The sequence below is a fragment of the Tachysurus fulvidraco genome, chromosome 4, assembly GCF_022655615.1.
Source record: "Tachysurus fulvidraco isolate hzauxx_2018 chromosome 4, HZAU_PFXX_2.0, whole genome shotgun sequence".
Lineage (NCBI taxonomy): Eukaryota > Metazoa > Chordata > Actinopteri > Siluriformes > Bagridae > Tachysurus > Tachysurus fulvidraco.
This window is the reverse complement of record NC_062521.1, coordinates 20431987-20456644: the sequence shown is the minus strand read 5'-3', so window position 1 is coordinate 20456644 and position 24658 is coordinate 20431987. Positions and strand designations below refer to the sequence as shown.

Below are 24658 nucleotides of genomic sequence, written 5' to 3'. Positions count from 1 at the left end.
ACATGTACATTTTTTTTTATAGATAATTATGTTTACTGTTGTTGGAATGTTGTCCTCTTATCACATAAGGTATATCAACCGTTAACAGTTATTCCCTCACCAGTCTGTCTTTTTTGTCCCTTGTGAAGGTAATAAAACAAAAACAAATGCAACTTCAAAAAACAAATAAAACTTTACCATGTTAATTAATATAAACGTTTTAATTAACTGTATGGGTTTGTATGTAAGTTGTTACTGTAAACACATTAAAATATACATCAATATAAAACCAACAAATGTCAGAAGTGATATAAAAAAAATTCAGTCAAATCTGTAAGGAATAAATGATGACAAGGCACACTATTTTATATACATATATAATGCCTGTATATACAGTATATATTTAATCTAGTATTATGTTTCTTTAAAGCAGAATTTCTGAATATGATGGGGATTTATCATATTGATGGGGATTTATTTTGGTTGTATATTACACATAAAGCTGGTGTTCTAGAAGCTGTTATTTAATCCATAAAGGAAGCCAAGGTCCTTTTTCTGTCCAGCTGTTTGCACACCTGTGCATGTGTTTGTTTTGGATATACAATACAACGATGAGTATTGTCAGGTTGTCAGTCAAACAGGTCCTGCCGTTTTATTTTACCTTTACATTTGCTGCATTTTTTTTTTAAGTCTCCATAAATGAATAGAGCAGCACTGGTTCACTAATATAATTATCATGGCAGGTGATGTTAGTCTAATGCCAGCTTTTGGTGGAGAGTTTGGTGAAAGCACATAACATTTCGCTAGAATTAGTTCCACATGATTTTTTTATACATTTTTAAATCATTTTATTGGTGTTGCTCTGTAAGGGCTGTTTCAATACTTTATTAGGTGAAATGAAGTTTGTTGTGAAACTTACAGGTGCTTTCATGTTAAGGTAGTTAATGTCTGCAAAAAATTTAATGTTTATAAAATCATTTAACTACAAATATATATATATATATATATATATATATATATATATATATATATATATATATATATATATATATGTGTGTGTGTGTGTGCGTGTGTGTGTGTGTGTGTGTGTGTGTGTGTGTGTGTGAGAATCAGAATCAGAATCAGGTTCATTGGCCAAGTGTGTTGACACACAAGGAATTTGGTTCCAGCTGTTTGTGATTCTCAAAAGTACAGACATAAATACTTTACTTTACTATACATTTAGCTTGGACTATACAAGACAAAACAAACTATACAAGACAATACAGATACAGACGATGTGAGTCAATATAGACAGTACAAGTATTAATTAGGGATACAGAAAATAATAATTGTACTGTGCAATATTATGCTTTTGTACAATATGCAGCAGCAGTAGTGTGTGTAACGTATGTGGACGATGTGATGACTGACAGTTCTGATAATGCAGTACTTATAGATATGAAGCAGGGAATATAATTATGGTGAGTTGTTAATCAGGGTGATTGTCTGGGAAAAGAAACTGTTCCTGTGTCTGGCAGTTTTGGTAAACAAAGCTCTGTAGTGCCTTCCAGAAGGGAGGAGCTGAAAGAGGATGTGTCCAGAGTGTGAGAGGTCAGTAGTGATTTTTCCTGCCTGTTTTCTGGTCCTTGTATGGTACAAGTCCTGGGGAGTGGGCATGGGGGCACCAATTATTTTTTTATGCTGTTTTTACTGTGCGTTGCAGTCAGTTCCTGTCCTGTTTTGTTGCTGCTCCAAACCAGATGGTGATGGATGTGCACAGGACAGATTCAATGACTGCAGTGTAGAACTGCATCAACAGCTCCTGTGGCAGACCATACTTCCTTAATTGATGTAGAAAGTACATCCTCTTCTTAGGCTTTTTGATGATGGAGTTTATGTTGCACTCCCATTTCAGGTCTTGGGAAATGGTAGTGCCCAGAAACTTGAAGGACTCCACAGATGACACATGGCTGTTGGATATTGTGAGGGGGCCTGTAGTGTTCAGGGGTCTTTCCTAAGGGTATTTAGCTCTAGGCCAGCGGTGTCCAATCTTATCCACAAAGAGCTGTTGTGGGTGCAGGTTTTCATTCCAACCAAGCAGAAGCCACACCTGATTCCACCTGTTTAATAAGTTGTTCTTGGGTTTTAATAGACTCTGGTGTGGCTTCTGCTTGGTTGGAATGAAAACCCACACCCACACCGGCCCTTTCCAGATAAGATTGGACACCGCTGCTCAAGGCTGTTCTAACTGCACCATAGCACCAGTCGCTTCACCTCCTGCTGGCATGCAGACTCATCGCCATCCTGGATGAGACCAATGAGCGTAGTATCATCTGCAAATTTAAGGAGTTTAACAGTTGGGCCACTTAAAGTGCAGTCATTGGTTTAGAGGGAGAATACCAGTGGGGAGAAGACACATCCCTGAGGAGCGCCAGTGCTGACTGTGAATACTGGAGGTAAAACCTCCCAGTCTCACCTGTTGCTTCCTGGTGATCCACTGACACATGGAAGGGGGTATAGTGAACTACAATTTTTTATAGATATAAAATAGCGGTTATTCCTGTGACGTACATCCGGAAAGTCACAACAAAGCGAAGTGTAAGTCAGGAAATTCAAGTATAGTGACGAATCTGTTAAACGCACTTTGAACGAAATAACACTAATACGCCTACATATTTACATATTTACATATAGTATTAATTTTAATATAAATAACTCCCAAATCCATTCCACTGCTTATATCATACTTTTTTATCCAGGCTTTACCTTGGCGAAACCTGAGCCACTCAAGTCTGATTGGCTCCCAAATGAATCCTCCTTAGCACCGAAGTGCACTACATTGGTCCTCAATGCCAGTCACTTATACCCTATGTAGTGCGCTTGTGTAGGGATTAAACGGCGGTTTGGGATTGAACCGAATTCATGGTTTATACGCGTTTTTGTTATCGAGCACTAAAGTATGCTGCAATGTATTAGCCGGGCAATCCAGATAACCAGACCTTTATCCGTTTTAACACACGTTTCACATTTTCAGACTGTCAGGTACGTCGTGTGTGTTTTGTATTGTGTTTAATCTGTATTTTAACCTCCGTTATCATTGTGACAGTCATTGTACTGTATCCGCCGGCTAAGATAATCCGAGTTTGCTAGCACGCTAAAAGCTCTTAGCTTGTTTGTTAGCTAGGTAACTTTGTGTAGATTACTCACTGGATATGTTTGTATTATATATTGTTGTTTCTAAACACACTAAACTACACGTTTTTTTTATAATAATAATAATAATAATCCAGTTATTAACGTTACTCGTGAATTAGTGAAATTTGGTTCGTTAGTTGCTGCTCCGTCAGTTAGCTAGCTAGTTAAGTATGCTAAGTGAGTTAGCTCAGGCTAGTTCTTAAAGCCGGTACTGAAGCTCTACATTGAAATGTAAACTACTGATTTTTGAAGCGTGTAATTTAATACAATATAAATTGTAAAATGTGGCTGTTGCTACGCATTATCACAAAAAAAAGCAATAAATAAATGTAGTTCTTCGGTGTCATTTTAAATCCTTGTTGTGTTTTTTAACACAGTCGTTTTTTAGCATTGTTCATATGAGTAAGAATGAAAAAATCAGTTTTATGAAAGTACTGACACCTAATACGTTACTCTGAAAAACCTTTCCTGTAATTAGAGCTCATTATCATTTCATCACAGTAATATTCTGTCAAATGAATATTTCAAACATTGGGATCGTTTCTGAACAATAACACTTTGACACAAAATTAATGAACAGTTCACTTCAGAGAGATCCAAGAACTTGACTCATACTTATGTACCAACGGTGACGGGTTAAAACAAGATCTTTTGTTCTTTAAGTTGTTTACATAACCTACTTTATGTGCTAAACTAGTTTTTATGCTTTTGACAGACGCAAACCTAAAAAAACTGGATAAGGTGTGCCTAGGAAGTGTTTCTCAACTGATACTACGTTGTCTGAGACTGCATTGCAGTTTGGCCACCGTGCAGCCACCCTTTAAATACCTTCTGCATTTTTACACAGGTTTCTACTTTATTCAGCACAGTTTTGGGAAAGATTCCTTACCATTATGGCTGAGATTGATGTAACATTCAAGTGAAGAACTTACTCAGACTAAAACCGCATTAAGCTTGTTACTAACAGTTTATTATTGCTGTCCAGCACTTAGAGACATGTTTGTTTGGCAGTGAATTTGACAATGCTGTAAATCTAAGTGAATCTAAGTGAAATGTTGCTGACATTTCAGCCAGTATGTGGCGTATCTAATGTGAACACTGCACCGATGTTTTGTTTTGTCAGTGTAGCTTTGAAAGACAGAATGAGTGACCCGGCAGTAACGAGGGTGGTGAGCGACATCATTCGCTCTCCAGAAGACAAGCGGGAGTACAGAGGACTGGAGTTCAATAACGGCCTCAAAGCAATCCTGATCAGTGATCCTACTACAGACAAGTCATCAGCAGCGCTCGATGTCCACATAGGTAAAGAGATCGAGACCAAGATTCAAAATCTGGCTTGTTTAAAGTCAGACATTTACAGAGAACACAAGAGTTGCTTAAATCATTCATTCACATTATATCTGATGATACAGTGCCACTCTTTCATGACTGAAACTGTACTCTGTGTTATGTTTTCTTATATTACAAAATAGCTCAGTTACAGTGGCACTGACCAAGAGGTTGTTTATTCACACTTCCATAAAAGTTGAACCCAGTTTGATAATCTTGATTTAAAAAAAAAAAAAATGGTTTATGTTCATAAGAACGGAATGTTTAACACTAGGTTTGTCTTTTTGCTCTTTACCATTCATGCCACTTGTAGCTCAGCTACAAACATACAAATAGAAACACTAAATGATGTTAGGTTTTCCCATTTACATCAGATACCTTTATTTATAAAATTAGAATCTATTCAAGATGTACTTCTTTCTCTGCTGCCACAAGGCTTCCTTATAACATTTTTGTTTTGCTCACATGTCATCTGTGCTCTACATCTTTATCAGGCTCATTGTCGGATCCTTCAAACATTGCTGGTCTGGCTCATTTTTGTGAGCACATGCTGTTTTTGGGCACGAAAAAATATCCCAAAGAGAATGAGTACAGTCAGTTCCTGAGTGAACATGCTGGGAGCTCCAACGCTTTCACCAGTGGCGAGCACACCAACTACTACTTTGACGTATCCCATGAACATCTGCAAGGAGCGCTGGATAGGTAAGAGTAAGGAGGACTGACTCCAGTCGGACAAACAACCTTGGGTGTATTTTTGTCTTGCTTTACATATTCCCAACTGTAGATCGCTCTCAGTTTACTTCAGTAAGTCTCATGTGATAACATTGTTGTGCTGAGCAAGAGCAGTAAAGCATTACTGCTCCTGCCTTGTCATGTCATTCTATAATTCACTTTAGAATAATGTATCTTCTGGCATGCCTGTTAGGTTAAAATGATACTGAAAGCCTTTGACAGACCCTAGGTGGGAAACTGTTCCACTGTGGATTGAGTTTTGAGATCAGGTGTCTTTTGCCTGTGGTGTGTGATTACTTATTCCAGGGAGAATCATGTTGCTATCAGGGTTTGTAGACTTCCTAAAGCCAAAATGTAGTTTCCTTTTGCACTTAAAAATGGATGTACAACTATGAGTAAATATAACAAGTGTAAATTTTATCATATTTTTTTCTGTTTGGACTCTAACAGAAAACAGGAAATTAACGATTTTAACTGTCAAATGAATTATCATTAATTATTAATCTACTATACTTACAGTATGTCAGTTGCATTTTTCCTCCCCCAATGTCACCTGCTTGGTTTTATTTTGTTTGTTTGTTTATTTATTTATTTATTTATTTACTTTTTAAAATAAGCTGACTTTCTCTAGTCTAGAATCTCAGAAGGTCTTATTCCATTTGCATGGCAGTTGGATTTTAGTCTTTTTGCATAACCTAAGTTTATTTGCATGTATTTGAACTGCACATGAGTGTTTTTGAAACCACAGCTCTAGGGCAAATACAGCAGAGAAAAATGTTTTGTTTGTTCTTGCACATCACATGAAAGTTTTATTGAACTAGGGTCTTCAGTACAAAGTGCATTTTCTATAGCCTGGTTCAGTTTTAAAACAATCCTGATTTCAATGTAATATGAACTGGCTGTTGGCTTTTATACTGATAAAGGATCATTTTAGCTAGTCATTGTACCTTCAGAATTTCAAATACGTAAAACAGGTCGTATAATTTGTTAAAGAAATATTTTTTTTAGAGATTATGGATAAAGCAAACACTGCTGTAGCCCAGAATTAAATATCAAGCAAGTATGACCAACCAATTGTATTTAATACCATCTAAATGAACCTGAACAGGAGCAGATGTGTCTTGTGTAGCACTTGCACTCCCTTTGGCTGAAGTCAAAAGTCTCAAAGGAGCTTCCATAGATTCTGAGTATTCCCTTTGGTTCTAAGGTGTTCTGTAAACAGAGACAATAGAAAAAAAATCACAGCGGTGCTTCTATATAATAATAATAATAATAATAATAATAATAATAATATTGTAATTATAATAGTGTCATTTTCTCATCAGTAATCCATTAAGCTAGAATAATACTGATATTTTGTTCCCTAGATATAATTGATGATGCTTTTCTCTACATGAACTTTTATTTGTTTATATTTTGCAGAATAAATGTCAATATAAAGGAATGATTAAAATATTTTATACAGCAGTAGCTCTCTACATACTCTGGTATGTAGGTCTCTCTGGTCTGCGCTTTTGTGCTTTTGCTTATCATAGCTTTTCTGTTTAGGTTTGCTCAGTTCTTTCTGTGTCCTCTCTTTGACGAGAGCTGTAAAGACCGTGAAGTAAATGCTGTGGACTCTGAACACGAGAAGAACCTGATGAACGATGCATGGAGATTATTTCAGCTGGAGAAGGCCACTGGGAGCCCCAGTCATCCTTTCAGCAAATTCGGAACAGGTATCATGCAAGCATGAGGTGTTACACTAAACTCATGATAGAAGACACATCCTGATGTAGGGTTTGTATGCATTATTGAACCAATCGCATATTAGTACAATATGTTGCGAGAACAGTAGATTGTAATATTTTAAAGTGCAGTTTTCCCCCAATAATACCATATTTTTGTTTATTTGAAAGATTGTTTGATGGTAGATTGTGCCATAAATAATTAGGCTAAATAATAACTTGGTGTCATCACAGCTCATATTGCTGTCTGATTTAATGATCAAGCATGCCACACTTACCAGTCTAATTGTACAGACCATAGTCAAGCTGTGTGCAGTAGAATCCAGAGCACCTGTACTACATGGTGGTTTATACTAACTGATCTTTGGATGGCTGCACTACAGAGCTACTGTAAATTCTGGATAGTGTGAAACATTTGAGAAGTAGTGTTTTACAGGCTGTTTTGGTATAATTTTTCCAAGTCATCATGTTCCAAATGGTTTTTTGGGCTGTTATGTAAGCAGGTTTTGAGGCAGGTATGTTCCCACTCGCACACATTGTGCTCTGTATTCTGCTGCTTCTGCTTTTGCCACTTATTTGGCAAGTAGAGATAGAGCTCAGGATGAATATTAAATGGATATATATTACGCTACATTATATGGGCAAAAATTCATCTCGTCAGTATATATTATGGCGATCTGTGAGACAATGAAATTCTCATGCCTAGTGTCTTGTCTATAGAAAGTACTAAGAAAGTAAGAAACTACAATGTTATAGTATTGTAGTTTCTTGAATGGCTTTTACAAAAAAGAGGTTGAAATACTAAAATAACATAATACTTGTTTAAAGGTTTTTAAAGATTGTCAAGAGGCTATCACTAAATGTGCAAATGCCTTTTACATAGATTTCAGTTTAGTGGAATATACATTTTTGTGAAGGAAGAACAGGTCAAACCGTTGACAGCAATTGAAAAATGTTTGTGTAATACGCTGCATGAATGTTTCTGAAATATTGAAATCAGATTAATGATGATAATTTATATATAATGAATGGTTTTAATGGTTATTATGGATATAACTCTACCTAAATTAGCCAGATGGTGGCAGTCTTGAGCTTTACCGGTCATACCTTAAGAAAAGAGATGTCTTGTGTGTGTCTGTGTCTGTGTGTGTGTGTGTGTCTGTGTCTGGCCTGTTTGTTTAGGAGATAAATAACTGGCTGAATTTCACACATGCTTTTTATAGGCAATAAGCTGACTCTGGAAACATGGCCATCCCAGAAAGGAGTTGATATCCGTCAAGAGCTGTTAAAATTCCACTCTACGTTTTATTCTTCCAACCTGATGGGACTTTCTGTTCTCGGGAGAGGTAAGCTAGTTTACACAGCCACCTTCCTAGAGAATGTAGATTTCTACCTGCTATCATTATATTGTGTTTTGTGGATTTATTCAGGTCAGTGGTGAATAAATCATAAAGTACTTTGTTGAACCACTGAACACATGGAGGTTTTGGTCGCCCAAACCTAACTGAGTAGATTTGTTTTCTTTTAATAAACTATAATGACAACAACAACAACAAAAAAAACAACTCTAATATTCTTTGGAACCTCTGTTCCAAAAATGCAATCTGCTCATTTACATAATGAACAAGTGATGACCTGTAAAACCTAAATTGACACCTGTATGATGTCTGAGAATTTGTTTGTTTTTCTGAAGGAGACACATTGCCAACTGTCTATTATTGAATGGGCAAAACTCAATAAGTTGAGTTCATACTGTGAGGCATTTACTTTGGAAATCTTTTTGTTCCCCAGTTCCTCATTTGTAGCACAATCTTCAAACCTTCCTCTTTAATCCTATGGCATTCAGCACTTGCTTGCTGCACTGATTTTATGGGTTTTTTGTTCTGGGATGTTTTCTCTCCTTCTCCTTGCTGGATGACTTCTCCCTTGGTGTTCTCATACCTCATGTTTTACAAATTAAGCACTGCTTTCAAGCACACATTTCTAAATGCTTCAAACAGCATCAGTGAGTTCACTTTCTCCAGAGCGGTAGTTTGGCTTCACTGGTGTGGAAAGTTGGAAGTTTTTCTTTCTTTTCTTTTCTTTTTTTAAAGTCTTCTTTCTTGACTGTTGTTTTCAGAAATGAGGGAAAGAATTTTCTGAGCAAAAAAACAAAACAAATCATTTGCTACACTTAATGGGATTTTCTTGTTACAGCTCCCTGACATTTATTATCTGAATTAATTTGGGATTGTTGGAAATTTTGCTGGTGTGTTTATTTGCTGTAGTAATGATTTCAGCGTAATTGTTACTTCACTGTTTTATGATGGTATGACCTCCGCTTTTCTCTACAGTGAGACAGTGCAATATTTATTTTTTTGCTTAATATAATACTGAGATTTTTTTTTTGGTTGTTGTATAATCAATATATAATAACTTTTTTTTTTTAGTGTGAAGTGAAGAGACTTTGCAGACCACTTGAAGAGAGAATTACACTGCACCCGTTTGTTTGTTCGTTAACCATCATTATTAAATCTGGACATTTCATTTCTCCCCCCTTGTTTTTATTTTTTTTTATTCAAACTAGAATCTCTGGATGACTTGGAGTCTATGGTGGTTAAACTCTTTGGAGAGGTGGAGAACAAATCTGTGCCTATCCCTGAATTCCCACAGCATCCCTTCCAGGAAGAGCATCTTAGGGTGAGGAGAAGCACATGGCACCATTTCATCACATTTATCACCAACCACTAACTATCTAAAAGATATTTCAACTAAACTGTGAATGTTTACCGTTAAACCCTTTTGTTTTGTATATTGTCTTCTGTAGCAATTTTATAAGGTCGTTCCGATTAAGGACATCCGGAACCTCTACGTTACTTTCCCTATACCTGACCTACAGAAGTACTATAAATCAAACCCTGGCCATTATTTAGGCCATTTGATAGGGCATGAGGGTCCAGGGAGCCTGCTGTCTGAGCTGAAATCTAAAGGTAAGGATCTGGATAGAACTGATAAACTTCTCTACAGAATTATACCATCTTACAGCAAATAGTATATTGCTATAATGCTATATAACTATAATACTATATAAGACATACATTTACATAATATATACTTTTTTTTTTATATAACATATCTGCTTTGTTTTTTTTAATCACTTTTTACCCAACTTTTAATTAAAGGTTGGGTAAATACTTTAGTTGGAGGCCAGAAAGAGGGAGCCAGAGGGTTCATGTTCTTCATCATAAATGTGGATTTAACCGAAGAAGGCCTATGTAAGCACAGGGAGTAATCGCTGTTAATTCATTTAAATGGCAATATTTAAATAACTTTTGTGTTGCTATGTAGTGTTCTGTGGTGTTCAGTGTAATATCTGGCCTACTGGTACTCCTTAATTCACCTTCAGAATACATGTGTAGGTTTAAGTGCATCTCATTGTCTCTATCTTTTGTTTTCAGTGCATGTAGAGGACATCATCTTTCATATGTTCCAGTATATTCAAAAGCTGCGTACAGAGGGCCCTCAGGAGTGGGTTTTCCAGGAATGTAAGGTAGGCCAGATATCCGGAAAGTCACTTAGAAAACATGAGCAGAAATTGCATCACCTCGCACCTTTTTCTAGTTCTACAATTCTAATATCGCACTAAACACCTTTATAGTTAGTCATAAGGCATGTCGATTCTTCAGGTCTCTTCCTGGTGAGTCTCTTTATCCCTGGTGGTTACTAGAGGTTTAAAAAAGGTTTTAATGCTTTTAGTCTTCTTTTTTAAACACAGTCCACTTAAGTCTTAAAGATCGTCAAGTGAAGTAATGCTGCCAATAACGCCTAAAGTATGGGTAGTGGTGAAAATGAATACATTCTAATTTTGTTTTTCTGTTCAGGATTTGAACACAGTGGCCTTCAGATTCAAGGATAAAGAACGCCCACGTGGATACACATCCAAAGTAGCTGGACTTTTGCACGTAGGTCCTTTCTTCAGCTCTAAATCTTTCAGACGTTTGAAGGGTCCGTCACCATTATGTAATTTTCAGCTACCGATGTCATTTGCTTGCTGCCTGCTTATTTTATTATTATTGTCTTTCACACTACTAAGAAAACGTAACACATTTATTTGGATAACAGATGTTGTACTGAAAGCATGTATTAACCGGGCCAGCTGATCACATTTCCCTTGATTAATGTAAGCAGTCTCATTAAGAATTCAAAAACATCATCTCAATCCCATGTGGCAAGCAATTTTAAGTGGAGCGTATGTTTCCTTATGTATTTCCAAAACAGCTTATCATAACTGTATAGTTTTCTGAGTACTCATCATAATCTTTATGATTCATCATAACTGGACCAGTATTTTATTTTATTTTTTAATCTTGAAGGAATCATTAAGTTATGTATTATTCTCTGTCGAGGGCCCACGTTACTTGTCTGAGTATGCATCTAGCACTTGATATGGCAGCAGACTCAGAATATTATTTATGCATTGCTGCCAGAATTGAATCAGAGTAGTGTCACTCTACATCCATCTAAATTTGTACTGTCCATGTTTCTTCCAGTATTATCCATTGGAGGAGGTTCTTGCTGCAGAGTATATGTTGGAGGACTTCAGACCAGACCTTATAGAGATGGTGCTGGATAAGTTGAGACCAGAGAATGTCAGGTCAGTCAAATACATATATTCAGTGTATATAAAAAGGTGTGTCAGTGGTACAGATTCACTTTAGGTAATTATTAAACAGATTGACAAATGTTTGTCATTATTGAGCCAACATGTCCTTATGAATCATTTTTAGCTTAACTCTCAGCCCTTCAAGTGGAAGCAAGTCTGGCGAAAAATATAAAATTTATTTCTTGGGTACCATTCATGACCTGAAAAGGAGGTCAGGCAAAATTGATTCTGCCTCTTAGGGAGTGATTGAGCTTGCCCTGGCTTTGGACAGATTCCTTGCCTTACTTCAAAGAAGCATCTTCACGTTTGAACTCTTTTATTCTGAATGTCAGTGAACTGTTTTTCTTCTTGCCATGTTGCTTAGGGGCAACACAAGACTGTGGCTGGTTATTACTTTGAATTTGCTACAGCGTATGTGTTTAAAAAGGAAACAACTTTTCTTATCAAACTTTTCTGACAAGGGGAGCCTCGTGTATTCGGCTGTAGACTGAAAATAGAGCTGTTCCATAGTGTGAATCAAAATATGGCTTTTGTCTTATTGGATGTATTTCAGAGAATGTTGGCTTTTGTTTGTTGTAATTTTTTTTATACAGTTCTTGTTTTGTTTTTGTATACGTTTTCAACATTTACCAAAGTCGAAAGAATAAATTTACAGATTTAAACTATATAAAACTATCCTAGATGGCGCTACACATGGCTGCCTCGTTGTGCTCTCCTATTGTGTGGTGTGGAGATTTCAGCTGGAACAGTTACCATCTTAACCCATTCTCCATCGAGTGCTTGGGTACATCTGCTTGTCATCTGCAGAGGTTGATGATCCTTTATAGCATTATATAGTTTAGCTACCAGACAGAAGCTGATACAAAGCATGTTTGTCTGGAAATCCAGTTGTGTGTAAATGACTTGTCCAGGCTCCTAATTGGTTTAGCAGTTATGTTTTATTAAAAGGCAGCTTTGATTATTATGGTTCATCGGGCTCAGTTTCAAGTCTTGGGAAAGTTTATGGTAGAAATCCAATAGCCATGGAATGAACATATATAGGCAGGTTTCCTGTAACTAGTGCATTACTAAACATTATTGCCATTTAAACATCACGACTGAGTTCCAATCTTTTCATTTTTCCAGTAGAAGGGGCTTTGGACTTGTCTTTGGCTTAAAGCTGGATTCATAGTTTCCACTCAGGTCTAGAGACTATTTTGGGCTTGCTCATGCACATGATTGATTGTGGTGACTCAGAATAGCAGGGTCATTGTTCTGAAAGTCCTCCATCGATCAGAGCGGCACCAATTGCTCTAGTGCATTTCTGTCCAGATACAGAGCATCGATCCCTGTCTTGGTACTCCGAATTGAAGGTTCACTGGAAACTTAAGCTTCCCACATGTAATGTAATAATCCTGATTCTAAGACCCATTTATTATAGAGCAAATTTGCTAAAAGCAGAGTTCTCCAGCCTCAGGGAGGCTGTGTGAGATGAGAAGTGTCAGTGTCTGTAAACCAAGAATGGTTTGATTGTAGAACAGGTATTTATGTTTTTTACTGTTCCTCTTCAGGGTCGCTGTGGTCTCCAAGTCATTTGAAGGACAGACTGACAAGACAGAAGAGTGGTATGGAACACAGTACAAGCAGGAATCTATATCTGATGAGGCCATTAAGGTGAGAATCTCTCTTGGATTGCAACTGGGAACGTTTAAACGACGTATTTTTGTACTGATTTGAGAAACCAAAATACTTCTCACACACTCTCACACTCTCTCTCTCTCTCTCTCTCTCTCTCTCTCTCTCTCACACACTGACACACACACACACACACTCACTCACTTACACTCTCTCTCTCTCTCTCTCTCTCTCTCTCTCTCTCTCTCTCTCTCTCTCTCTCTCTCTCTCTCTCTCACTCTCACACACACACAAATACACCAATGTTTTCATTGATTGTATTGTTCTGTTCCAGAACTGGCAAAATGCTGATCTCAACGGAAAGTTCAAACTGCCAATGAAGAATGAGTTCATCCCAACCAACTTTGAAATTTACCCTCTTGAGAAAGACTCTCCATCTTATCCCACTTTAATAAAGGTTTTCTTCCTCCTCAAATTCCAGTGTTTAAACTGCTTTCCAAAACTTTTTCATTTCTATTCTGATGGTTTAACTCTCCTCGCTTCCATTAAAATTCTGAATCAACTCTTTCTGTAGCAATAATAAAAGCATTAAAATCTAGAAAAGGTTTCTGTTGCGTGTGTATACCAATGCTTTTGTTTTCTGACTACAGTGCAACCTTTACTGAAAATGTGTTCTCTTTCTGTAGGATACTGCAATGAGTAAAGTGTGGTTTAAGCAGGATGATAAATTTTTCCTGCCTAAGGCCTGTCTAAACTTTGAATTCTTTAGGTAAGTACTTAGTGTATCACTAGTTGGCATTTAAGACATAACCGTTATTTTATTCACAGCTTTGTCATCATTGCATGCTGATGCTGTATCACTTTAATTGCGCAGTGTATTTGGTGAAGGGGGCGGAACTGCCCCGGGCCTCTATAATCGTGTTAATCTGTTTAGTTAATCCCTTTTATTAATGCATAATTTGTTTTCAGTGCTTCAGTATTTCAGAATTCAATATTTTATGAAATCCTCTTCAGCATAAATGCATCTTGCAACATCTTTTCTTATTAACCTTTTCCATCTTTGTGCAGATTCTTTACTTCCAGGTGTTGCTGCAAGGTGGAATGCAGAAGTCTTGCGTTCATTACTAGAGTGTTTTAAGGGGCTTTTTACACCTGGTCACTTCATGCGTTTTCTGTGATCAGATAGCTATCCGATCGTAAAAAGACCAGGTCTAAATGCCCTCTGAAACGTTTTTCGAGACGGATATAAATTCGATCGTTTAAACCACTTCAGGAGGTGGTCTGGGACGCATTTCAGATGAAACTGGACAGGTGTAAATGAATGTGGTTGTTCAAGCCACATACATCATCGCTATACTCCTCCCAAACGGAAGTGCGTCACTCGCCAGTGATCTTTCACCCAGGTGTCTTGTTGGGTCTTAAAATGCACTGCTGCAGTAAATGCTGTTTTTTGTAGCATAACAGTCATAAGTTTTTTCGTGTTCTTTTTGATTCCATTTCAATTACCCCGGAAATGAGGTAAAATATATTTGCATTTTGGGCAGGAGTAGAAAGATCGGATTGATATCCGATGCGCCATGACTCATTTATGTGGCCTAATGTAAATGGTTTTAACAAATCAGATATCGGATCACAGAAAACACATGAAGTGACCAGGTGTAAAAAGGCCCTTAGTGATGCACAAACCTGATATGTTTCGGTTTATTCAATGCTGTTGTCTCCACAGCCCCTTTGCCTATGTGGACCCGTTGCACTGTAACATGGCATATTTATACCTTGAACTTCTCAAGGACTCCCTCAACGAGTATGCATATGCAGCCGAGCTAGCTGGCTTGAACTATGACCTCCAAAATACCATCTATGGGATGTATGTAAGTATCCAAATTATCCTCATTGATTGCATTTCCAACTTCATCCATGACCATCATACCACCATTATATTTCCCAGATGTACACTGCAATCTGCCCCTTCTCTCTCACAAAGCACTGTCCAGAAAGCCAGATGTTGGTTTAGTAGTTTTCTGAAGATGGCTGGTGTCAGTATTTATGCATAAAGACATATAAATTTAGTGTATCATGTTTGAGATCTGGTATGAGTTGGGATTCCTATTAAGTTGACTCTTCCTGATTGGCTGAATCGGATTATATAAATGTGTTAATCGAATCGGATTTAGAGGTCACATTCCATTATAAAATTCTTTCTTAGTACTGCCTTTCAAAAATCTGACCATTTTATCCACTTACCCTCTGTGTACCTACTTGGCTACCTACACAGATTTACAAAACTTTCTTTGGTATTTTGGTTTTGGCTACTGTCAAAATATGAGACTGGAAATCCAGATGGTGATATTTTTTTTTGTCTGTGACAAACACAAGCTATAAGCAGATAACAAGCAGACTGGCTATTTGGAAGTCCAGAAAGACATATGGGGCTTTTACAAAGTGCGTCGTAATCTTAATTACATGATTAGTTGAATGAGTGTACATAGCAGGGAAAACCTTAAAAGATGCACAAGAGGAAGTACTGCAGGATTGGTGTTGAGACCCTGCGTGGTCGAAGGTAGTTTGTGGATTAGCCCTTGTTGGCTCTGCCAGTGTTGAGGCTGCATATACATACTCGAGACATGTTTCCCCCCCCCAATCATTGTCTGTTTCGGTTCTGTTTTGTTCTCTTTGTCACCATTGTCCAATAAACTTTTTTTTTTTGTTAGCCGCTACCTATATACAGATCCCCTGCACTGCAACATGACGTACCTGTTTCTCAGGTTGTTGAAGGATGATTTAAAAGAGTATACATGTGCAGCCCGACTGGCAGGGCTGAGCTATGGCATAGCCTCAGGAAAGAATGCCATCCTTGTAAGTATGGCACGCCAACTAACCCATCTCGTGTGGCAGGGCAAAGATTTAGGGATGCTTGAGTCTTGGAGGTGTGCTAAATTGATTTTGTCTTTGTCAGTGCATAAAAGGAAAGTGGTGAAACTCTTAACACTGCACAAGGTGTGTGTACATTGCCAGCTGTACTTTATGATGATGTCTCCTCTGCATACAAGCTTCTGTTTTATCCTATACCTTATATCGTAGTTTGTACAGCATCCTGGCCGATGTACAGCATCCTGGTTTACGGACAACTTGCAGTGCAACATGCCTATTAGAACAACCTTGGAAGCCAGAGGATGTTCATTTGCTTAATGAATGTAACCTGCTAATTATAGCAATCTTCCCACATTGTCTGCCATCTTAATGTGTTTACTCCATTAGACTTCTGGAAGTCTTTAGAGTCGTTTATGGATAATATTTAAAGGAACACGGTGGCTGTGTCTGAAAAATGCTCATTAATGTTTATAAATCATTTACTGACATGATATCTATATGAGTTGTCATAGCCTTCTTGTCAGCTCAGTTGAGTCTGGCTATTCTCCTCTGACCGTTGTCATCAACAAAGAACTGCTGCACATTTGTTGTTTTGATACTTCATATTATGGTTTTAGTACTAATTATGCTAATGATATTTTAGAGACCAGTGTGGAGTACTGTGAGAGAAGCATACAAGCGCTCAGGATGTTCTGCACTTATGATGTCTCACTGGCTTGTTGCCATACTTGTAGAAATTGCAGCATATTGTGTTCCGGTAGGGTGCCTCGGCGATAAACTTCCAAACTCTGCACATGGAACTATTATTCAGGCCACATGAATATAACTATAGCGGTGTATAGTCCTTATGAATATACTACAGTGCCACTGTTTCAGCTTGAGTTACAATTTAGCTCGAAATGCTAAGTGTGGTTTAAGCCAGTCCTGGGCAGGTGGCCTGGAAATAAAGTGAAGGATGTCTGTATTATCCTGATATTTTGCTATCTGGTTGCATTACTCTGTGCCTTGCATGCTTTTCTTTTACTGCCTTGAATATTCATTATCAGTAGTGGTATCATCTGAGTAACTATGAATACATCCCTACTTCCACAGCAGTTTGTTGAGGCCAACTCCATGTAATGAACAGTTAACATTTAGTTAAATAAAATGTAAATTAAAACAGCTTTCCAGACCATGTGCTAGACTGGGGCTTGTCGGGTGTCACAGCTAGTTCCACGTTAGCAGTGTTCATCTCGTAGTGCCATGCTGAGCAGTGCTCCTACACTCTCCCCTGCATACACATGCCCACACTTTGGTATAAATGATTTCTGCTGTAACATTCTGTCTCTGTACTACAGCTCTCAGTAAAGGGCTACAGTGACAAGCAGCACATCCTGCTGAAGAAGATCATTGAGAAAATTGCCACATTTGAGATTGACGAGAAACGCTTTGACATCATCAAGGAGGCGGTGAGCAGTGTCTACATCTTACAAATAAAACCCTTCCAAATCGTAAATGAGCATGTGGCCCATTATCTCTAAGTGTGGCAAATGGTTATCATGGAAGACACACAGATGCTATAACCTGCTATAATCTCTTTGGAAAATGTTTTCCTGCCAAAGTAAGCCAGACAGAAGGTTCCCGATATTGTCTGTGCCTACCAATTATCATTTCCATTTTGTGCCCACATTATATGGGCTGTAATGACATTTATTCCAGCTTAAACTGAAGCTGATTTTTGTAATTTTCTTACACTGTATTTTAATTAATATGTTTGTAAAGTATGCAAAATGGATTTTTCAGTTAGTGATGCATTTGGTTGCGAGATTACTAAATCCTGACCTTGTTATTTAACGGCTACAAAAATATTTATATCTGTTTATATACAACCGTTTTAAGTGTAGAAATAGAAATCCTGTAATACCCTCTCAATCCTATTTTACAATCTAATACCTTATTTAAAAAAAAAAACAAATTTTGTTTAAGGGATCAGTTTTGGTTTTGTTGTTGTTGTTGTTCTTTTTTTTTTTTTTTTAAAGGGATCTTATTTTGCCCTTTTTGCAGTACATGAGGTCTCTGAATAATTTCCGGGCCGAGCAGCCTCACCAGCATGCCATGTACTACCTTAGGCTGCTCATGACTGAGGTGGCATGGACTAAAGACGAGCTTAAAGAAGCACTGGATGGTGAGTTATATGCATGCACACTAACATAGTTGCACAGGTCCGCTGGCAAGGATTTATTGTTGATCACAAGACACAGTTATTACTTGCCTTTGACTTCCACAAGGCACAAGACAAGGAGCTGTAAAATTGCTCTTACAGTAAAAAACTCTGGATAGTCCCATGCACTGTGCAAGCCTATGGGGCAGTTTTAGATTTATAAGCAGATGTTACACATTACTGATTCTTATGATTATTCTCCATTTCTTCCTCCTGTTCCCTTTGCTCTCATGATTTCCTTAGCTGTGAGACAAGATCAGATTTCTCCTCCTCCCCTTTCCGTCAGTGTCTTCTGCCCATAGGTTGTCAATACTACTGTCAATTTGTACCCTGATTCTCATTTTCTTCTCCAGTTATATGAGCTCTTCCTGTGTCTTGTGTCTTGATTGCTCATCTTGCGCAGCGTCAGTCACCTGGCTCTGCCTGAATCTAGGTCAGACGCTGTGTGAATTTAGAGTGGTCATTCTATACTGCGTGTGTAAACGTGTTTTTGTGTATGCTGTGTGTTTGACCGAAAAAGGTTTGTTGTTGTTTAAGCCGTGTCTGTTTCCAAAGTAACGACAATTATTTTGCTGCTTTGCCAAAATAATATCTGAGAAAGACTTAGTGATTAATTGCACATCTGAATTTATTTCAGATGTCACTTTGCTCCGCCTCAAGGCCTTTATACCTCAGCTGTTGTCACGGTTACATATTGAAGCCCTGCTGCATGGCAACATCACCAAACAGGTTGGTTTGAAACCTCTGTAAGTAATTGTATGTGTGTAAGTAAAAAGAACAAGGCAGCTTTTCACTTCCTGGCAGAAAGTCTCCTGAAATATGGCACTCATCACTGATCCAAAAAAAAACCTCAAACCGGATGTGTAATGATTAATAACTCTTGGGTGGGTTAAATTCTGAGTCTAAATCGCTCTTTAATATAAGCACAGTGTCAAAGTGTGACCTGTGAGCTCAGTTTGTGTTCTCATCAAGCTCATCATATCTAATATGGCAAACAACGGGAAACTGAGTTTTACAGAACCTGCCCTGGCTAATATTAGTGGTGAATAAAACTGACTTATTATGGTCTAATTTGAACCGTCTGGCTACACAAATCACCGTATGTCGTCATCTGAAATGTCTCCCACACTTTATCGCCAATAAGAAAACGGGAGCGATGAACAGATGTCTACAAACTTTAACATCAAACCAGAAGCGAGAGGTTTATAGAATAGGAAAGAAATGGTATACAGATGGTGCATAGATTAATGGATTCTTTATTTCAGTAACTAAATTATTTACAGCAAACCACTTGGTAATTGTATGAGCTGATCTTGGTAGCAAGCAGTAATTTGATCAGTTACTATATATGGATGCATTTTGACGTTCAGTAGCTTATGAGCAGCTTGTGAGCAATTTTCTCCTTCTGTGCTTGTTTTTGTAGTCTGCGCTCAGTATGATGCAGATGCTGGAGGACACGCTAATCGAGCATGCTCACACCAAGCCCCTCCTCCCAAGCCAGCTGATTCGCTACAGGGAGGTGCAGGTGCCGGATGGTAAGTTCCGAGACGTTTCTTTCCCTACGCACATCACACGCACTCTTTATGTAACCTCACAGCAGCACATGTGCGCAACCCTCGCCTACATTTCTAGAATTACTGCCTAATACTTGTGTCCTGCAGCTGTCGCCCCTCTCTAAGCTCCAAAGTCAACATCAGCTGCACCATCTCTTTTCTTTAGCATACACAGTCTGAATTGCACATTTTCCAGCTAATTGGTTTGTTGCTCATTATATGAGTTTGGTTTGTTAATTGGTTTGTTGCTCATTATAGATTTTGTTTAACTGGATCCTTGAATCATTTAAGGTTATTGCTTCAGTTCATGTGTTTGTGTACAAGAGGTCCATGATTTGTGTGTGTTTTGTATGTGTGTTTGTCATGACTCCTTGTCTAAGTCCAGTTCTCTGTGGTTATCAGGTGGTTGGTATGTGTACCAGCAAAGGAACGAGGTCCATAATAACTGTGGTATCGAGATTTACTACCAGACGGACATGCAGACCACACACGACAATATGCTGTTAGAGCTCTTTTGTCAGATTATCCACGAGCCCTGCTTCAATACACTGCGCACCAAGGAACAGCTCGGTACGTTGCGCACACACAACACCAGCAAATGTTTGGAATGTAAAAAGGCAAGAGAAATCCTCTTTTGACACTGTTATCTTTTTAGTCAGCGCAAACAATGCCTAGGGCCCAACTTACCTTAGGTGCTTAATGTCTGAAAATGGTTTTGAAAAAAATTCTAACAGAACATTATTGGTCTCTGTGATGCTTTTCTTTATAAAGATTGTGGTTATTTAGGTGGATATTTTTTTGGATTGTGTTTTTCTGTCTGTCTGTCCCAGTTTGAATCCATAGTCCAGCGGTTTCATTTTGATAACTATGCTTTTTTCCAACATCCCACTGAGCTCAGTCTCTCTCTTCCATCAGGCTACATTGTGTTCAGTGGTCCGCGTAGGGCTAATGGTGTGCAGGGGCTCCGTTTCATCATCCAGTCAGAGAAAGCTCCTCACTACCTCGAGTCTCGAGTGGAGGCCTTTCTCAAGACTATGGAGAAGAATGTTGAGGAGATGAGCGACGAAGCCTTCCACAAGCACATTCAGGCCCTGGCCATCCGTCGTCTCGACAAGCCCAAGAAGCTGGCGGCTGAATGCGCTAAGTACTGGGGCGAGATCATATCTCAGCAGTACAACTTCGACAGGGGTGAGCAGCAAACACTCAGCTGTTCTGTGTTCAATTAGACACACTCTCATAGAGAGTGTTTTTCCCCCAAAGCTGTTTTAAGCTTAACAAGCAATTGCTAATGAGGCAAAGATCTCTTAAGAGGATTAACAGTTTACTCTCCCACACAGATAATATCGAAGTTGCCTATCTGAAGACGTTAACGAAGGACAACATTATGCAGTTCTACAAGGCAAGTTTCTCATATTTCATCCTGTTTAGTTGTATCCAGTTTTCTCTAACACTGAGAAAATCAAGGCTGAACCAGGCTACACACGCTGCTTCTTTTTGAATTGCTGCTCACACTCTGAGGAGCCGTACAAACATTCTTCTCTTTGCAAGCTGGTTTCATTGATAAGAGACGAAGTTATGCTAGCCATTAAGGGGTAGGAATACGATGCTCTGTCCCCAGCCAGAGTGCAGGTATCATCACATTGGATGTAGCAGTCTACTATGGTATGAAGACATGGTTTAGAACTCCTTTTCCACCAAAAAGAACCGGGTGCTAGTTCAGAGCTAGCACTGGTGCTGGTTCAAAGTTGGTTCCACTGGCGATCCTCCTAAGAACCGGTTTGCCTTTCCATCGGTTAGAGAGCCATCACAGAGCCGAGTCTGACGTCACTGTATACGCGTCATGTTTCCCAGCAACGTTAGCGCAGCAGCGGCAAACACAACAACAACAATGGCAGATGTTGCTTTACTGTTAATGCTCATGGCTTTGTGAAACTACATTAGCATCCAAACGTGGTGAATCCAACGTGTCCGTGCAGCTCCATGTAATCTGTATAAACGGAGGTTGTAATCTAGAAAGTACATAACATTATTTTATCATTAACAGAGAAAAAATTTAGCCTTAGCATGTAGCTCCCTACTATCATGTGTGCTGATAATTTATCATATTGCAGTAAAGTAAAAGTGTATTAAATATTAGTATACTTAAGGTACATTATCAAAGGCACCAACAGTAGCCCCGCCCACAGCTCCTAACACAAGCGGTTCTTAAGTCTAGACCAGCAACGTTTTGGTGCTACTTAAGAACCACTTTTCCTGGTTCAGAGCCGGTGCTTTGGGTGTCGAAACAGAAAACTGGTTCTAAATTAGGCTCTGGCTCCGAACCAGCACTCAATCTGCCTCGGTGGAAAAGGGGCAAAAGACACCATCCATAATCTAAAATTATGGGGATATTTTAGGTCAAAATCCTCAACACCAATGACCAGCTTCAGTAATAGCAACAATGTACATAATGTATCTCAAGAACATGTGCTTGAACACTTGTAGGATTTATATAGCATTATCATTGTATGCAGCAGATTGATTAATTAGATTTTGTAAATAAATACTGAACAAATTCATTGTTTAAGTAGATTTGAAGATTATTTTGTGCCATATAGGTACTAATAAGTATTAGAATCGATGACTGCGGCATCCCTGACATCAAGTTCTCACTGTTCCTCTTTCCTGATCTTGCTCTACAGGATCTTTTGTCTATTGATGCTCCTAAGAGGCACAAGGTGTCTGTGCATGTGCTGTCTCGGGAGATGGACTCCTGTAAGTACTTGCCCAAGTTGTGCAGAGAATAGTGTGTTGCCCATGTGGATGGATAACATTTGGAATGCTCAATATTTTGCTGCTTGTTCTAACGCCAGGTCCAGTGGTGGGAGAGTTCCCAGCTCAGAATGACGTCAATCTCGCTCCTGCTCCCTCTCTGCCTCAGGTAACACACTTCAAACAACAGCACTCATATGTGCGTGTTGTCAAATTTTTGTTCCTGCACCTAATATATTCTGTATGTTTTGTGTTTTCAGCCTGTGGTGGTCCAGGACATGACCGAGTTTAAGAGGAGTCTGCCTCTTTTCCCTCTCGCTAAACCTCACATCAACTTCATGGCTGCCAAACTGTGATCACACCACTTACAGTGCATTACTGGGTTTGATCTAGACGCACAGCACTCTTGAGTTTAGAGCCAGTAACACTGTCTTCTGACTGTGTGTGTGTGTGTGTGTGTGTGTGTGTGTGTGTGTGTGAGTGAGTGACTTGGCTGAGGTGTAGCAGTGTCGAGTCATCATGTTGGCTACACTGTACACTTACAGCCTGGTCACTGAGGAGCTATTTAAAATCACTTTACACACACAGCTGTTTTAGAGATTACAAAATGATTGGATTAATCAGGAATAGTTCATGTAGGTGTTGAGTGCTGACCACAGGGACATTTTACATTTGTGTTTGCCTCATTATAAAAGGGTTAAATGTTTCATTTTAAAACCTGTTGGATATATCATTACTGTGCTTTTTGAAGAGTGTCAACATTTTAGCAATCTTTTTTTCTTTTTTCCTTATTTACCCAGAATCTTGGAAAAGCACTGATATTTTTCATTTGCATGCTTGAACTCAATTCAATATTTTGCATTTTATTCTATTTATTACATTTCCAAATATATTAATGGAAGAGGTTTCAGAATTGTTTTGTTCGATTTATCAAGCTGCACATTTTGCCTTACCTTAATCTAGTCACGTACAAGTCATCACCGATCTGTTGACGGGTTTTCTGATTTCTTACAGCACCACAGTAACACAGTGTGTGTGTGATGGTCATTTGAACGCCTCCTTCAGCTTTAGAACACTACAAACAGCACAGTGTCTCTTATCAGCTATTCTGCTACATGTTTATTTGCCAAGTCTGAAGAGATCAATTTATTACACTTTGATAGTTAAAACAGTGCAGTGCATAAAAATGCTGACATTGGTGTCATCAGATTTTGGGTAAATAGAGAAATCTTGTTTTTAATTGCTAGAATGTTGAACTACTGAGCCCATTCCCCCCCAAAACTGTTTCACTTTGAGTTTGAAGATGCTCATGCAACAAACTGTCTACACATGGTTTCTGTACCAGAAATATTTTGGCCTTAAGTAAAAAATATTTTAAATCCAATGAACAGGTTTTAAAAATCTGGTATTTTATTTTGGCTAGTTAAATGATTTGGAGGAGCTGTTTTAGGCTACTGAGTAGATGGGCATGAAGCAGTTTTATTAGATTGCTTTCTTAAGGATCATACTCAAAGTGATTGTTATGGCTTTTTATTTTGTTTGAAGTTGAAGGAGAACTTTAATAAATCATTTTTAAATATAATTTTCATTTTGTTAAAGTTTCTTGACAACTGAGAATTATCTTTTTAGTGATATGAATCCAAAAGATGCAAAGTTTAATGACTCTACCTTTTCTGTAGTTGATGTGGTGTTTGTGTGACACAGGAAATCACTTAATAGGTGTAGCTTTGGTTTCAGCTGTGACCCTCATCATGCCGGTTCTCATTGGACAGAAATAAGCACCTCGTGTTAAGAGCGATATTGCAGGGCCGACGGCCTGAATGTGCCGTTAAGTCTCAATCGGGTCAGTGATGTTGGAATGTTAGGAAGCACTTCAGAGCTTTTTATCTGCTTTGGGTTCCTCTGCATGGTGAAGGTGGTGGTAGATGAGCATCTCTCAGGTCTCGCCTAGCCTTGCTAAGCCTAACCACTGCACTGTCGTTTTCTGTCTATGGCAAAACCAGGTTTATTTTTGACCTCTAGTACACTCAGGCCTGTTACTATAATGCTGCATTTACTAGACCAATACTAGAAAATGTCTGTG

At 38.4% G+C, this 24658-nt stretch overlaps 1 protein-coding gene across 6 annotated transcripts; it reads left to right on the top strand.

The window, feature by feature from the left end:
- Positions 1–1193: 1193 nt before the first annotated feature.
- On the top strand, positions 1194–24157 carry ide (insulin-degrading enzyme). 6 transcript variants are annotated; one of them, XM_047812166.1, is made up of 26 exons: positions 2847–3003; positions 3872–4003; positions 4285–4458; positions 4980–5187; positions 6766–6935; positions 8168–8290; positions 9511–9623; positions 9751–9913; positions 10106–10198; positions 10382–10473; positions 10805–10885; positions 11474–11577; positions 13137–13239; positions 13535–13657; positions 13887–13969; positions 14927–15071; positions 17409–17519; positions 18115–18235; positions 18909–19000; positions 19695–19806; positions 20227–20394; positions 20740–21012; positions 21162–21223; positions 22506–22578; positions 22677–22744; positions 22836–24157. In XM_047812166.1, the coding sequence occupies exons 3-26, from the start codon at positions 4299–4301 to the stop codon at positions 22929–22931; spliced, it is 2937 nt and encodes a 978-aa protein (XP_047668122.1). In that variant the 5' UTR covers positions 2847–3003; positions 3872–4003; positions 4285–4298; the 3' UTR covers positions 22932–24157. The 6 variants fall into 6 exon arrangements, with proteins under 6 accessions (XP_047668123.1, XP_047668122.1, XP_047668119.1 ...); XM_047812163.1 differs by having other exon boundaries at positions 4280–4458; XM_047812167.1 differs by lacking the exons at positions 2847–3003; positions 3872–4003 and adding an exon at positions 1194–1258 and having other exon boundaries at positions 4280–4458.
- The last annotated feature ends 501 nt before the right edge of the window (positions 24158–24658 follow it).

Coding starts and splice junctions, on each gene's coding strand:
- ide (XM_047812162.1), top strand. CDS start 2,921: ATGCTGCAATGTATTAGCCGGGCAATCCAGATAACCAGACCTTTATCC. Junction 17,520..18,114: donor TTGACATCATCAAGGAGGCG/GTGAGCAGTGTC, acceptor CCCTTTTTGCAG/TACATGAGGTCTCTGAATAA. Junction 20,395..20,739: donor GCGCACCAAGGAACAGCTCG/GTACGTTGCGCA, acceptor CTCTTCCATCAG/GCTACATTGTGTTCAGTGGT.